Source organism: Equus quagga, chromosome 13 (assembly GCF_021613505.1).
Source record: "Equus quagga isolate Etosha38 chromosome 13, UCLA_HA_Equagga_1.0, whole genome shotgun sequence".
Lineage (NCBI taxonomy): Eukaryota > Metazoa > Chordata > Mammalia > Perissodactyla > Equidae > Equus > Equus quagga.
In genome coordinates this window covers 89,705,484-89,721,457 of record NC_060279.1, presented here as the reverse complement: position 1 = coordinate 89,721,457, position 15,974 = coordinate 89,705,484, and the positions used below count along the sequence as shown (strand labels likewise).

Here is a 15,974-nt window from a genome sequence, read left to right as displayed (position 1 = left end):
CTCCGTAATTCTACCCTGGGACGTTTTGCCCCCCAAACCCTGTCCCCGGGTCACCGTCCCCCAGCTCGAACAGCCACAGGCAAATTCCGATCCCTCCCGCTCAGGGCGTCGCCCAGATTTCTTTCTTCTTCCCCAGCCCTCCTCCCCCAGCACCTAGCCTGGGGCCAAGGGGGTGCGGCGCCCACTGACCGCGCCCCTCCCACTCGGCCAATCAGCGATTGCCGCACACCCCCCGGCGGGGCCAATCCGCAGCAGTTCTGCAGCTCCACCCCGTCGCCTGGGGGACTTGCCAGGGACTGGACCCCCGGCCCCACCTGGGGAAATCCAGGGTCCTCGCTTCCCTTGCCGAGGAGTTCACGCCCCCCAGTTTCCTCCTCCCCCAAACCCAAGAGTCCCCACCCGAGCCTCCTCTTCCCTTAGGACTTTTGGCTCCAGCCACCCTCCTACTATACAGGCAGCGATATCAAAATAATTTTCTTCGAAGGGCAAGGAATAAAGACGAGGCCTTTTTGCGTCAATTCCTCCATTATCTTTTAATTAGAGTTTAATGTACTCTTCCCTGCGGGCCTTTTAATTAGCGCACAGCCAAAGCCGACCAGCAATACTTTTCCCAGGAACCCCTGGAGACCGGCTCCTGCTGCAAGGCCTGCCGGGAGTTGAAGTCCCTTGGGTGGAGGCCACGCGTGGGAGCGCGTGGGGCGGGGTCCTGGTGTGGCAGGACCCATAACGGGTGAAAAGTAAATGGAATGATGCCCTCCTCCTCCGGGCTGCAAATTGCTTTATGGGGCCCTGTGGGGTGGATTGGCACATGGGAAGTGGTAACATCCGGAGGTGCACCTGAGCGGCAGGGGGTAGAGGCTGGAATTTGGGAGACTGAGTCTGGGGTGGGAGAGTCCTAGTCAGCAAGGCCCAAGTGGAAATGTGGGCAATCAGGAAGGCATGGTGGGGGCCTCCACTGGGGTGCCCCGCCTGGCCTTGCGCCCATACCCCAGCTCCGCACCCCCGGTCACAAACAGCTCGATCCCTGTGCAGAAGTTGGCTTCAGACGCCAGGAAGACGGCGGCAGCCCCCACCTCAGCTGGCTGGCCCATGCGGCCCAGGGGCTGGGGAGAGACAAGGCAAAAAGGAGGTCAAGGGGAACCCCCTTTGCCACCCCCCAAGCCACCCCCGTAGCACCTGACTGTGGCCCCCACTCCCACCTGGGCCAATGTGCCCTCTCGGACGGTGGCGGCGGGGTCAGGCGTTGAGGCTGCCAGCTCCTCCCACAGTGGGGTCCAGATGTTTCCTGGGGAGATGCTGGGGAAGGGAGAAGAGGGGATCAGGGACTTCAGCCGCCAACACTGCCTCTCAGGCTCCCTCCCAGTCTTCCCAGTTCCCCCAGGGGGTTCTCAGCCCACTTGGAGCTGCTCACCAGTTGACACGGACACCATATTGACTCTCATCCAGGGCCAAGGCTTTGGTCATGGCTGTAACTGCGCCCTGCAGAAGACGGACAGATGGGGAGAAAGCTCAGGCCAGGGAAGAGAAGGCTCCTCCCACCCTCTCCTCCCACCCTCTCCTCCCACCCAGGGGACATCAAGCAGGGGCAGCAGAATGGGAAGTCCTGCCCTCCTGCAGGCTTCGTGGGGATGCACCAGGCTCTCTTTCTGGGGAGACACAGGTTATTAGGCCTCAGGGCTGAGGCCCCGAGCCACCAGCTAGGGAGTGAAGGAAGGGGCGGGGTACCTTGGTGGCCACATAGGGCACCGCCTGGGACTGGCCAATGGCCCCGACGAGGCTGGAGATGTTGATGACGTTCCCCCGGCTCTTCCGCAGGTGGGGGAGGGCGAGCTGGGGAGACAGGAAGCAGAGGAAGCACCCCAAGGCCCCCGGATCCCCTCCAGCCCCACGGAAACCCAACCCGAGGTCTGGGACGACAGGCCCCCCTCCCTGACTCGTCCAGTAGTTGATCTGGGGGCCTTGTAGGGACAGCATGAGAGCTCCAGCGCGCACCTGCTGGAACTGGTCTGCCCCAGGGTCTCTGGGTCCCAGCGCTCAGGAGTCTCTCCTTGTCTTGAAGGGACTTTTTTTTTTTGCCTCTTCTACTGCCTGCCTCACCCCCTCTCCCTCCCTCTCTCTCTCTCTCTCTCTCTCTCTCTCTCTCTCTGGGTCTTTGATGTTACTCAAACGCCTGCCTGTATCAAGATAGGAAAATGCAAGATGGCTGCATATTTTACAAAACCAGGAGGAAGCTCTTCTCTCCATGGAGGGGAAGATGGTTGCTCTGAGTTTCAGGGAGACCTCTGTGGTCAGAAAGTGATGGCGGAGGGCCTCCTGAAACGCACCCCATATTCGGCCGACTTCTCCCCTTCAACTCCCAGCTTCCTGGAGATCCCTAGACTAACTCTCTCAGCTCTCTCCCTCTCCTGTTCCCACCCTCCCTCTCCGCCTCTCAGTTCTTTCACTACACATGACCTTGAATAAATTCATGTTTTATCATTCCCCCACTAAAGAATTATGAGCCAAGCCTGCTGCCCTAAGGGGTTCTCACAGTGGGGATCAAAATTAATTCCTGTTCCGGCTCACCCGACCAGCCCTTTCCAACCTTCTCTACTCGCACAGAAACAGCCTCTGCCCCATTCTCAGTGCTTCAACATGCCCTGAGTATTCCAACCTCAGGGCCTTTGCACTTGCCCTTCTCTCTTCTTGGAACACTTTTCCAGAGATAGCCATGTGGCTCACTCCTAGAGTGACTGACCATCCCGGCATGCCTAGGACTGAAGGGTTTCTGGGCACATGGGACTTTCAGTCTGCAGTTTCGGTGCTAAACTGGGACAGTCCAGGTAAACCCACTCCCCCAACAACTTCAAATCCTGTTCAAATGTCACCTTCTCAGGGAGGCCTTCCCTTGACCATCCTATTATTTTTTAATTTTGGGGGGAGGAAGATTGGCCCTGAGCTAACATCTTTTGCCAGTTTCCTCTATTTTGTATGTGGGACGCTGCCACAGCCTGGCTTGATGAGCAGTGTAGGTCCACACCCGGGAGCTGAACCTGCAGACCCCGGGCTGCCAAAGTGGAGTGCACAAACTTAACTACTACACCACCAGACAGACTGGCCCCCGACCTTCCTATTTAAAATGGCCACCTGCCTACCCCGGGTGCCCATCCCATTTCCTGATTCCTTTTCTCCCTGGCACACACCCCTTCTGACACACCATCTATATCTTTCTTACTTAGTAAAAGTAAGATACCAAAAGATTATCTTTTGAATGAATAAATTAATTGAGCACCCACTATGTGCCTGGTCCTGTTCTCAGCTCTTTACACCAATTAGTTCATTTAACCCTCACAACAAGCCCAGGAGGTAAGATGGATAGCCCCATTTCACAAGCAAGGAGACTGAGGCACAGAAGGGTGACTGACACTCCAGTCACTCACTCACAGAGGGTCACGTGACACCCGACAGAGCCCAGATTGGCGGGCTGGGTGGTCTGAGACCAAAACCCACACCACGAAGAATTTCTGACAACTCTAAATGCTAAGAACTTTAAGATAATTGGGGCAGGAGTGAGGGGAGCCTGTCGCCTTGGGGGCGGATTCTAATGCTCCAGCCTCCTCCTCGGGGACCACCCCTCCTTCATTCCTTCTCCCCTTCATTCCTTCTCCCCTCGCTCCCACCAGCCTGGAAAATGACCAGGGGCTCACCCAGCCCCGCCCCCAGGCCCTGCCCCTCCCATCCCAGCCACTTAGCCCCACCCAGCCCCGCCCTGCCAACAGGAGACCCAAGAGGGCTGAAACAATGGTTCATTCATTTGCCACCGGCCTCCCAGCACTGGGCACACAGCTGGCGCTCAATAAATATTTGTCCCACACTCCCTGCGGCCCCTTCCAAGCCCTCCTTCCAGAGCCCTCCAGCGCATTCCTTGGCGGGCGTCCTCCCCCACCTCCTAAGGTCACACAGCACCTAGTGTAGCTGGCTGGACTCTCACTGACCTGACTCTCCCTTCCCCGTTCTCCTGCTCGTCCTGACAGCCTCACTCGGGCCTGACTCCGTTTCCCCTCATGTTGGGGTTCCGGGGTCTGCTTCTCACTCTCTTAGCTCTGCTGGGAGAACCCCACCGGCACCTCTTAAATCGACCCGCCACCTCCTTGGGCGTCTCCATCTCAATGTCTCAAGCGTAAAACTCACCCCACTATCGCCCCCCAAAACCTGCCTCTCTCCCTGGTTCCCAGGCTCAGACGTGGGGCCCACGCCCAGCCAGCGTCTCAAGCCAGAGACCTGGGAGTCTTCCGGAGCCTTCCCTCAGTTCCTTGTCCCATTCCATCCATCGCCAAGCCCCAGCCATTGTGCCTTCTCAGGATCTCTTGAATCTATACATTGCTCTCCACCTCATTCAGTCGTTCAACAAACATTCACTGGAATGAATTATGTGGCAAGGATATCGCAGGAAACTAGACAGGGAGAGGTTTCTGCCCTTGTGAAGCCCATGTTCTGTGAGGGAGGCAGCAGTAAACAGATACATGGGTGCATTATGGAATGTGCCAGAATGTGATCAGGAATATTAAACAAGACGCAGGGCAGGATGAAGGGATGGGAGTGTTGGGCTGGGTGCAGTTTCCAACGGGGAGCTCAGGGAGAGCTTTGAGAAGGTGACAGCTGAGTGTTTTGAGTCCAAGTGTGAGCTGAGGGGATGTCTTGGAGAAGACCATGCCAGGCAGAGGGAAGAACAGGTGCAAAGGCCCTGAGGCAGGACCAAGCCTGGTGTGTTTGGCGGTGACAAGGCCACTGTGGTGAGAGGTAAGGTCAGAGAAGGAACAGGGGCCAGATCACGTGAGGCCTTGAAGGCCATGTCTTCTCACCTGTACAAACAGGACTGTCTCTTACTTCTGGTTTCCCACCCCCACCCTTTGCCCTCTGATTTGTTCCTCATACAAGAACCAGAGTGATCTATTAATATTAACAATCTGTTGGTATTAGTGGGATCACATTGCTTCCTTGCTCAGATACCTTCCATGGCTCCCTATTGCTCTTGAGATAAAGACCAGATACCTCAGCATGAGCCTCAAGGCCCCATGTGATGTGACCTCCCAACACCTTCCTGCACCACCCCCTGCGCCCACTCCACTCAGCCCCCCAACAGCGCCAAACTCTCTCTCACTGCCAGGCCTTTGCACAGGCTGTTCCCTCTGCCAGGAGCACCTGCACCGCCCATGTAGCCACATCAAGGACCCACTGGACTCATTGATCGGACTCTCCCTACCCGTTCCCTTCCTCTGGACACCCCACCTAGAAAGCCACCTCCCACCCCCTCCCCTAGTTAATGCTGTTCACCTTTCACTTCCTCCAGGAAGCCCAGCCTGACCCCCAGAGCCAGTGTCCCTGTCACACACAGCCCAGGACCACACCCACAAAAACTCATCTCTGCGTGCCTTTAGTAACACTGGCTGCCCCACCACTAAATCTCTACAAGGGCAAAGACCACATGTGTATCCCTAGCACCTAGAGCCTTCCTAACGCTCAGTCAGCATTTGATGAACAGACGAATGAATGGATGGGTCTCTAAAAACCGATCCAGCTCTGTGCCTCTACAGTTGACACTCATGTGTTCACACACCTTCTGTGGATCCCTACTGCCCCCAAGACCCCATTTCTTTGACTACAGACATATCCCTAATTCCTCCATTGTTTTCTCTAGCCTGGGGAATCACAAACTTTGGCTTGTGTCAGAATCTGCCAGGGAAGCCAGAGAGCCAGAGATTCTGATGGAGGAGTTCCGCGCTGGGGCCCAGAATCCACATTTCGAGCGCTTCCAAGGGATGGTGGTGGTGGTGATGATGATGCTGATGGTGGTGATGGCGATGATGATGGGGATGATGGTGATGATGGCAATGAAGGCAATGACAATGATGGCGATGATGATGATGGTGATGACGGTTATAATGCTGGTGATGGGGATGATGGCGATGATGGTGATGGTGGTGGTGACGGTGGTTACAATGATGATGGTGGTATTGACGATGTTGGTGATGGTGATGACGGTAATGATGGTGATGAAGGCAATGACGATGGTGATGATGATGATGGTGATGATGGCAATGATGGAGATGATGGTGATGGCGGCGATGATGGTGGTATTGATGATAGTGGTGATGATGATAATGACGGTGATGAAGGCAATGATCATGATGGTGGTGATGATGATGGTGATAATGATTATGACGGTCATGATAGTGATGATGACGGTGATAATGGCAGCAAAGTACACATGTTGACAGATTTCTTTGCAACAGGCACAGTTTCAGGTGCTGGGATAGAGGTACAAACAAGCAGACAAAAATCTCTGCCCTCTGCAAAACCAAATGCAACGAGCAGACCTTGTCTGGAGCCTCGTGTGAACAAACCAACTGTGACAAGCCATTTGGAAACAACTGGGTGAATTTCAATAGGTCTTGAGTATTAAACAGCATTAAGAAATTACTGTTAATTCTATTAAGAGATCTAATGGCAGTCTACTTACGTTAAAAGTCTTAATTTTTTTTTTCGAGGAAGATTAGCCCTGAGCTAACGTCTGCTGCCAATCCTCCTCTTTTTGCTGAGGAAGACTGGCCCTGAGCTAACATCCGTGCCCATCTTCCTCTACTGTATATGTGGGCCACCTACCACAGCATAGCTTGCCAATCGGTGCCATGTCCACACCGGGGATCCGAACCAGTGAACCCCGGGCTGCCAAGAAGTGGAACGTGTGAACTTAACTGCTGTGCCACCGGGCCAGCCCCTACAAGTCTTAATTTTTAGGAGATGCTTGCTAAAGTATTTGGAAATGAACTGTCATGCTGTCACAATATACTTTGTAATACATTGGCAAATATATCCATATATATATTTATGTGTGTGTGTATATATATATGACATAGCAAAATGTGAATAATTGTTAAATACAAATGATGGATATAGGGTCATTTGTTATACCACTCTATTTTTAAAATTTAAATTAAAATTAAAAGTTAAGGGGCCAGCCCGGTGGCGCAGCGGTTAAGCACACACGTTCCGCTTCAGTGGCCTGGGGTTCGCCAGTTTGGATCCCAGGTGTGGACATGGCACTGCTTGGCAAGGCATGCTGTGGTAGGCGTCCCACATATAAAGTAGAGGAAGATGGGCACCGATGTTAGCCCAGGGCCAGTTTTCCTCAGCAAAAAAGGGGAGGATTGGCAGCAAAAGTTAGCTCACGGCTAATCTTCCTCAAAAAAAAATCATAAAAATATTTTAAAAACAAAAGTTAAATTTATTTTTAAACTAGAGGAATGTTTGGGTCCCCCTTGGGTCTCAGGTGGGGCTAACTCTGGGTGCATGTTTCCAGCCAACTCCCAAGGATGGTGCCCTACTTACCCCAGTAACAACTTGCCCAGCGATGCCCCTCACCAGCTGCCTCGCACGCCCACAGCTACACTCTACCTAGAGCAGCGCTCCCTGGGGTCGCCTCCCACACACCCTGCACCCCAACTCTCACCTAAGCTGGCCGGACCCCCAACTAACACAGGTGTGGCCATCGTCCTGTCATGATGGTAAGAATTCTACAGCCTGAATAAGGTCTGAGGTCTCTAGACTAGCTGAGACCACAGTGTCAATGTTACTCTTGCTGTGATTGTGTAAGAGAATGTTCCTGGTTTTAGGAAACACACCCCAAAGTACAGAGGGGTAAATGGACATCACGCCTGCAACTTACTCTCAACTAGAGAGAGAGAAAAAGAAAGCGAACATGATAAAATACTAACAATGGGAAGTCTGGGTGTGCAGGCGTTCTCTGTGCAATTCTGGCATTATTTTGTAAGTCTGAAACTAGGTCAAAATAAAAATAATAACCATTCCAATCCAACCCAATCTAATCTAATCTAATCATCGGCATTATTTCTGAAGTTCTTGCTGATGAAATTGTGTATCTAGGTCAGGATGGCAGGAGGCCCTGGACAGAACACGTTTAACCAAATATTTATAATTGCTAAGCTGGAGATGGAGATGAGGAGCCTCTTCTTCTTAAACATACCCACGTAGTTTCTGTCCCAGGGCCTTTGCACACTCTTTTCTTGGTGGGTGAAACACTGTGCCCTACTTCTCTATTTCTTTCTCTCCTACTCAGAGTTCAGCTCAAGTCCCACCTTTTCCCTTCTACTTCTCGTAAGCTCCATTTTCCCAACCTGGATCTCAGAGATCTCGAACTGAGCGAGGTGGATGGCCACAAAATACAATGGGACAAGGTTGTTCTTAAGCAGGAATAATTTTCAGACAGTAAACTCTGTGCCCGGTATGTTTTTTGGTTTTTTTTCAAACATTCTTCCTTTTTTTTTTTTAAAGATTGGCACCTGAGCTAACAACTGTTGCCAATCTTTTTTTTTTTTCCCTGCTTTTTCTCCCCTAATCCCCCTAGTACACAGTTGTATATCTTAGTTGCAGGTCCTTCTAGTTGTGGCATGTGGGACGCCGCCTCAGCGTGGCCTGACCAGCAGTGCCATGTCCACGCCCAGGATCTGAACCAGCAAAACCCTGGGGCGCTGAAGCAGAGCACGTGAACTTAACCACTCAGCCACGGGGCTGGTCCCCTGTGCCTGGTATATTTTAAGGGACTTGTGAGCATATAAATTGAATCTTATTCAATTTCCAGAACAACCCTGTGAATTAGGTACTACCACCAGCCCCATTTTTTAGATGAGAAAACTGAGGGGCAGAGAGACTGAGTAACTTGCCCGATGTGGCAGGTACAAAGCGGCAGGTGGGCCCCGGATCTAGACCCTTCATTCCTACGTGTGGCTTCTGTACCAGCCACTCCCAGGTCACAGAGTCAAGTAGTCCAATAGGGAGAGGTGGGGACTGGGGCACAACGGGGAGCTGGGCCACAGATAGCCAACTGTCGTCCTGCCCCATGGTCCAGCTGGCCAACTTGTCAAGAGAAACCAGAAATCTGGTTGTTTATGAGAAATCTCTCTCTTTTTAAGTGCTAGCTACTAATGAGAGAGAGAAATACCCTTTCCAGGCTGTGGCAGATGTGGGTCTTAGTGTATGACAAGCCGATTTCAGAAAGCACACAGAAACCGGAGGCAGGAACAGGGTTTACCAGTCCAGCAAAGGATTACCCAACTGCCCGGGGACAACCCGCTTGGATCTGCGGTGGGATCTCAGGCACCTGAGCTTCCGCATGCTGGTGACCCCTGGCCCACTCCCAGGGCCCCTCCACTCTCTGTCCACACTTGCTTTTCTGAGCTCCTCCACCTTCAAGCTGGTGAACACCAGGCTGATGTCTCCAGGCCTGGCCCCGCGGACTCAGCAACCCGACGTGGACGCCTGGTGGGCCTCTCCCACTCCACGAGCCCCCCAACCCGCCTGCTCCTCCCAGGCTGCCCCATGACCGTGCACGGCGGGTCTGTCCGGCCAGTGGCTGGGGACAAGGATGGGGGAAGCAACCAAAAAACCCACTCCTTTCTTTCTCGAGTCCACCCCCTCATGTAGTCTATAAGGAAATTCTGACAATTCTACCTTCAAAACAGATCTGGAATAGGAACCACTGCTCACCACATCCACGGCCGCCAGCCTGGTGGGATCAGACCTCACCTCCCGCCTGGACCCTCCGGCCACCGCCTCCCTGTGCCCCTGCATCAGCCCTCGCCCCCGGGCTGTCCCCCCATGCGGCCGTCAGAGGGCGCCGGTTCCCACCTACAGCCACTTTGCAGGCTCCCAGCTCACTCAGGGTCCAAGCAAAACCTTCTCCGTGGTTTACGAAGTCCCAGATCCTCTAGGCCCCTCCGATCCCTTTCTGCTCTCACCTCCCACCCACTCCCCCTTGCTTCAGTCACACTGCCCTCGTCGCTGTTCCTCCTACATGCCAAGCATCCCAGGGCCTTTGCACTGGCTGTTCTCCTGCTGGCCCGCTCTTCACCCCACACCTCCTTGGGGTCTGACTTAAATGCCACCTCTCAGGGAAGCCTTCCGACTACCCCACCGTGTCTAACAGCGCAAAAAAAAAAAAAAAAAAAAACACTTTTTAAAAAAACCCTCATCTGGTAAAGATGTCTACTGAATTATTTACAGGTAAAATATGATGTCTGGGACTTGCTTTCAAATACACCAGCAAAAAAACAAAGAAAGAAAGAAAGTGAGTGGACGACAAGAAGCAAGAATGACAGAATGTTGGTCATCGTTGGCTCGGGGCTGACGGGCACGTGGGATTCAGCACGTGATTTCCCCTGCTTTCACACATGCTTGCAAAATGGTAATAAAGTTCCATAAAACAGCATTTGCACTCACGAATGGCTCTTTCTCCCCTTTCTTCCCTCCAGTTTTTTGCACAGCATTTAGCACCCATTGCCACGACAGCCTACATTCACCGGCCCTGTCTGTCTTCCCCACAGGACATCAGCTCCCCAGGGGCAGGCATGTTTGGGTCTCTTGTGTTCTCGGCTGGATGCCCAGCGCTTAGCACATTGCTGAACGCTCAATCAATATTTGTTCAATGAATGAATGAATTAAAAAAGCGCTAAGATGAAAAGAAACAGGCTGTTCGGATAGAAAATGAACATGTCTGTGCAGGTGCCCCAGCAAGGACAGTCGGGAAAGGCATTTCTAAAGAGGTGACATTCGAACTGAGATGACCAGAAGGAGGAGTTCCGGGAAGACTCTGAGGAAGGGTAGAGGGGGCAAGGGGCCGCTCTTCGATCCTAAGAGCTATGCGCTGGGCGGCAAAGCTGCACCCCCTGTCTCAGTCCCTCCCGCCATGTTCTTCACATCCCCCATCACTACCACACCACTTGGGAAGGTTCTAGAAGGTTCCTAAGAAGGCAAGCGACTACACAGGTAACTTGTGTGGGATGGAGAGATTTGGACCCGTTTCTTTTCTACAAAGAAAGGAGTCCTTTTGGACTAAGATCAAACTAAGGCGCAGAAAACATTTTGCTCTCAGAGTGGGTCTGACCATCTCACTGTCAGGAGGCCACCCGGGCCTGGCCGCCGGGGCCCCAGCCCTCACCTTGGTGAAGGTGTACGTCCCCAGCAGGTTCAGCTCCAGCAGCTGCCGGAAGCCCTGGGCAGAGGTCTCCTCGGGCCACTGCGGCGGTGGATCTAAGGGTGGGGGTGGAGAGAGAGAGGGGAGAATGAGGGAGCCCCGCGGACAGGAGAACGCAGAAGGGAAATGGGGATGGGGGTGGGAGGGGCACGGGGTCGGGGGAGCAGACAAGCAGGTCAGGGATCTGAAAGGAAGGGAGGCTGCAGAGCGGCTGATAAAAAAGCAGTCTCGGGGGGCCAGCAGGCCTGGGTTCAAACTTCAGCCCTGCCACTTCCTGCTGCGTGGCCTTAGGCAGGTCCCTTTGCCCCTCTGTGCCTGTTGGCTCCTCTACAGAATGAGGATAGCACCTTGTTTTCGGGCTTGGAAATTTCACAGGTCAATATTTGAGCTAGAAACTTAGTACCATAATGTGTTTGTTAAATACACAGAAAGAATGGCAGGCTGGGGGTGTGGGGTGGGGGGGCAGAAAAATGAACATTGGGAAGGAGCTGAAAAGCTAGGACAGTGAGAACAAGGAGAAAAGACAGACAGTGGGAAGGGAGCAGCCTGCCTGCTCCAAAGGCCTCAGGAGAGGAGCGGGTGAGGGGACAGAGGTGGGAAAGCAAACAGAGAGCAAAGAGTCGGGGAAATAATGGGCCACTCCTCCCCAGAGACCCGGGCCTCGCTTCCTTCGAGGATCTGCTCAAGCATCTTCAGAGAATCCAGATCTTCTGTCCAAAACAGCCCGTGCCATTCCGTGGCTCCTCAGTCAGCTTTATTTTCCTTCATAGCCTTTCTCCCCGCCCGACACGCCAGTACATACAGTGGTTCTCATTATTCAAGGCAGTCACGGTCCATAAAGTCCCCACGAACACTGAGTTGGTGAAGCCACTGGTCCCAGGGGAAACATGTACACATACTATCATATAAGAATATGCACACGGTACGGACTGAACGTCTGTCCCCCCAAAATCCGACTGTTGAAATGCTACCCTCCAGTGGGAAGGTGTTAGGAGGTGGGGTCTGTGGGAGGTGACAAGGTCCTGAGGCTGGAGCCTCCTGATGGGTTTAGGGCGCTTAGAAGAGAGACCCCAGGGAGCACTGTCGCCCCTTCCGCCACGTTAAGACACAGCGAGAAGCAGGCCCTCACCAGACACCCAGGCTGCTGGTGCCTTGATTTCGGACTTCAGCCTCCAGAACTGGGAGAAATACTCGTCTGTGGTTGAAGCGCCCCGGTCTGTGGCGTTTGTGTGAGAGCAGAGAGAACAGACGAAGTCAGCACATGCAGGGGGACATACGCATATAGAGAAACAGAGGGGGCCGGCCCGGTGGGGCAGCGGTTAAGTGCGCACGTTCCGCTTCGGCGGCCCAGAGTTTCACCAGTTTGGATCCTGGGCGTGGACACGGCACCTCTCGTCAGGCCATGTTGAGGTGGTGTCCCACATGCTACAACTAGAAGGACCCACAACTAAAATATACAACTATGTACTGGGGAGATCTGGGGAGAAAAAGCAGAAGAAAAAAAAAACAGATTGACAACAGTTGTTAGCTCAGGTGCCAATCTTTAAAACAAACAAAAAAAAGAAACTGATATATAATACTGTACACCTGAAGTTTACACACTGTTATAAGGCAATATGACCGCAATAAAATTTTCTTTTAAATGCAGCCCAGAGAGGGTGACCCACTTGCTCAAAGCTGCCCAGCCAACAAAGCAAGCTTCTCTCTACCACAGCCTTGCCGTGTGACCTCCGTGCAATCAGCTCACCTCTCTGAGCCTTGGTTTACTAACATGAGACCTTCTTATGACGGGCAGTCATTAAGCTGATGGCAATTTCCCTTGGAAGCCACCACACTAAGCCCTATAACCACGTGTTGTGAATACATCTTCACAGTCGTCGGAACATACAGACATACCAGTATGCCTGGCTCGGATCCCCGGTGCCCACATGGCACCGCTTGGCAAGCCATGCTGTGGCAGGCGTCCCACATATAAAGTAGAGGGAGATGGGCATGGATGTTAGCTCAGGGCCACTCTTCCTCAGCAAAAAGAGGAGGATTGGTAGCAGATGTTAGCTCAGGACTAATCTTCCTCAAAAAAAAAAAAAAAACACGAAAAAGAAAAAGAAAAAAAGAAAAGCAATGCGGGATATGAGGAAGCCATTTGGTTTAAAACTAATTCGGCCTTGACCTTGTTTTTCCAGAAAGGCCTGAAGCGGCCCGTCCAGCATGCATCGCACACCTGCTTTAGACATTTACAACATCCCAAAGCAAAGAATGTCGTCTTGATAAAGATAGGGATGGGTGCGCCCCCCATATTAGCATTTCTTTAGAGATAAGCATTTCCTTCCAGAACCTAAGGGTCAAACTGACCAGCTTTGCCCATCTTGTGACCACTGACCCGCTGGGCTAGCAAAACATCTTGTGACTGTAGGAAAAGAGACACTCCTGTCACATGTGATGTCTGTTCCGTGTCCCAGGACGGTCGTAACCACACTGTTTACCTACTTCTTTGGGGAGCTTCCTTCCTCGGGGAAGGCGATCCCCTGGGCTCTATGGTCTTCAGATTAACTCATATATCAGCTCACCCCGATTTTGATTTATAGAGCGAATATTTGCCTCCACAAGCCTGAGCACTTTCCCTTATTCAGTCCTTGTAGCAACCCTGGAATGAGGTCGATCTTCATTCTCATTTTAAAAATGTAGAAACTGAGGCACGGCGAGGTGAGGGCAAAGGCCGGGGCAAGCAGCAGGGGTGGGACAGGGCCGGAGTTGAAGGCCAGGCATGGACGATTCCACGGCGGCCCTCTCCTGTCCAAGGAGACAGAGGGGGAGGTGCAGAGAAAGGGGAAACTGAGGAAGGGGTGGGAAGCCAGGAGGTGGGTGGACACTCTGGTGGAGAATGGCCCTCGGGCCTCACAACTCACGGTAGCCAGCGTTGTTGACCACACAATCCAGGCGGCCGAAACGGCGGAGGGTCTCAGAAAGGAGAGTCTGAGGACAAAGACGTCTGTGAGGGAGCGGGGTTGGCCTTGTGGAGCCCATGATCCCAAAGCCAGGGTGGGGAGGGGGAAGCTAGAGTCACAGAGGGAACAGGAGCCAGAGCAAGTGGGGGACCCTCTGCCCCTCAAATCACCAGGCACGGCAGGAGAAGTGACAGGAAGCCATGGGTGCCAGAGACCAGAGCGATATTGACTAAAGGGAAGGGACAAAAACCCTGAGCCAGGAGAGGGAAATCTCTTACAGAAGGAGACCCGCTCTGAGGAAGGTTTTTGTTGCAATCCTTGTGACAGGTGTGACAAGAGCTTTGCAGAAGTGGGAGATAAAGGAGAAGCTTCCCAGGAGACACAGGACCTGGCCAACAGAATCAAGGAAAGCCCGGGAATGACACTGAGCTGAAACCTTTGGGATCAGTGCAGTTTAGCCAGGAGAAGAGGGAAAGGTAGAGGAAACAGCCTGTGCAAAAGCCCAGAAGAGAACAAAGTGAGAGAGAGAGAAACCGCTGGAGACGGGAAGTAGGGACAGAAGAATATGCTTACCCTCACATCTTCCTCCCGAGTCACGTCACAGAGGAGAAAGACAGTTCCAGGAAGCTCCTGCTCCAGGGCCCGGCCCCCAGACTCTGCAGAGAGAGGGCAGAGGGGTGGGGGGACAGGACTCCTGGGTCTGGGGAGGAGGGGCTGGGGACCTGGACCCCTGGGTCTGAGGGAGGCGGGGCTGGGAGCCAGGACTCCCGGGTCTGAGGGAGGAGGGGCTGGGGCCCACAATCCCGGGTCTGAGGGAGGCGGGGCTGGGGACCTGGACCCCTGGGTCTGACGGAGGAGGAGCTGGGGGCCAGGACTCCTGTATGTGAGGGAGGAGGGAATGGGGGATGGACTCCTGGGTCTGAGGGAGGAGGGACTGGGGGCCAGGACCCTCGGGTCTGAGGGAGGAGGGGCTGGGGCTGGACTCCTGGGTCTGAGAGAGGAGGAGGGTGGGGGTGAGGACTGAGGGACCCACACTCACCGTCTTTGTCGCAGATAATCACTTGGGCCCCGCTTTCCACTGAGAACAGAACAGGTTACCGCAGCACAGGCCTTGGGGAAGGCCTCTGCTGCCCTCTTGTGGGCATCTGGAGTGGGGACTATCTCCCTCCCTGCTCCCTCTGATCCCTAAGTCTCATGATGATCCCCTGGATCAAAGGGCAGAGGCCTTGACACATATTCTCCTTGGCTGCTCCAGGGGCCTGCTGGGGCTCCCAAGCCCCCATCCCTGGGGTCCAGAGCAAATTCTAAACCTGCAAGAGGCATTCCCCACCCACCCGTTTTGTAGCTCTAACCGAAACCCAGGGGAAGGAAGTAGCGTTTGGGGACACGCAAAGAGCTCAGGCCCCAGGCTACCCCTTCATTAGCATCGCAAATTGGGTTTCGTACGATGGAATCTTGCCTCCTGTACTGAAGCCCTTCTTCCCACATCCATTAGCCTCCAGGATCCCTCCAATATTTCCAGCAGCCAGACCCCCTCTCACCGAAGGCTCGCACGATCCCGGCTCCGATGCCGCGCCCGCCCCCTGTCACCACGACCACCTTCCCGGCATAGCGCGTTCCCGTGGCCATTCTGCCTCAGTCTGTCTCTCCCTCTGTCGCGCACTCTGCGCTTCTTTCCACCTCCAAAGTCCGGGAAGGCCGAACCACAAATAGGGGCTGGACCCTGGAAGCCCGGCCCTGGGGGGGGGGCGTTGCCAGGAAGACCAGAAGCCTGGAAGTTTGGCCCCAGCCCCCTCCTCCCTCAAACCCAGGAGTCCGGGACCCCAATGCCCTCCTCCCTCAGAACCAAAATTCACGGCGTCCGGCCCTCTCCTCTCTCAGACCCAGCAAATGAGGCCCCCAGCTCCCTCCTCGCTCAGACCTACAAGTCCGAGGTCCCTGTCCCTTCCTCCCTTGGGACCCAGGAGTCCAGACTCCAGCTCTGCCCCTTAGAGACCCCA

General features: G+C 53.9%; 1 protein-coding gene across 2 annotated transcripts; it reads right to left on the bottom strand.

Annotated features, from left to right (window-relative positions):
• Positions 1 to 543: 543 nt before the first annotated feature.
• Positions 544 to 15,934, bottom strand: HSD17B14 (hydroxysteroid 17-beta dehydrogenase 14). 2 transcript variants are annotated; one of them, XM_046680787.1, is made up of 10 exons: positions 15,516 to 15,934; positions 15,014 to 15,052; positions 14,548 to 14,630; positions 13,936 to 14,002; positions 12,159 to 12,245; positions 10,994 to 11,085; positions 1,726 to 1,830; positions 1,412 to 1,479; positions 1,200 to 1,296; positions 914 to 1,103 (listed from the first exon to the last, which is right to left on the bottom strand). In XM_046680787.1, the coding sequence occupies exons 1-10, from the start codon at positions 15,601 to 15,603 to the stop codon at positions 930 to 932; spliced, it is 900 nt and encodes a 299-aa protein (XP_046536743.1). In that variant the 5' UTR covers positions 15,604 to 15,934; the 3' UTR covers positions 914 to 929. The 2 variants fall into 2 exon arrangements, with proteins under 2 accessions (XP_046536745.1, XP_046536743.1); XM_046680789.1 differs by lacking the exon at positions 12,159 to 12,245 and having other exon boundaries at positions 544 to 1,103.
• Positions 15,935 to 15,974: the final 40 nt, after the last annotated feature.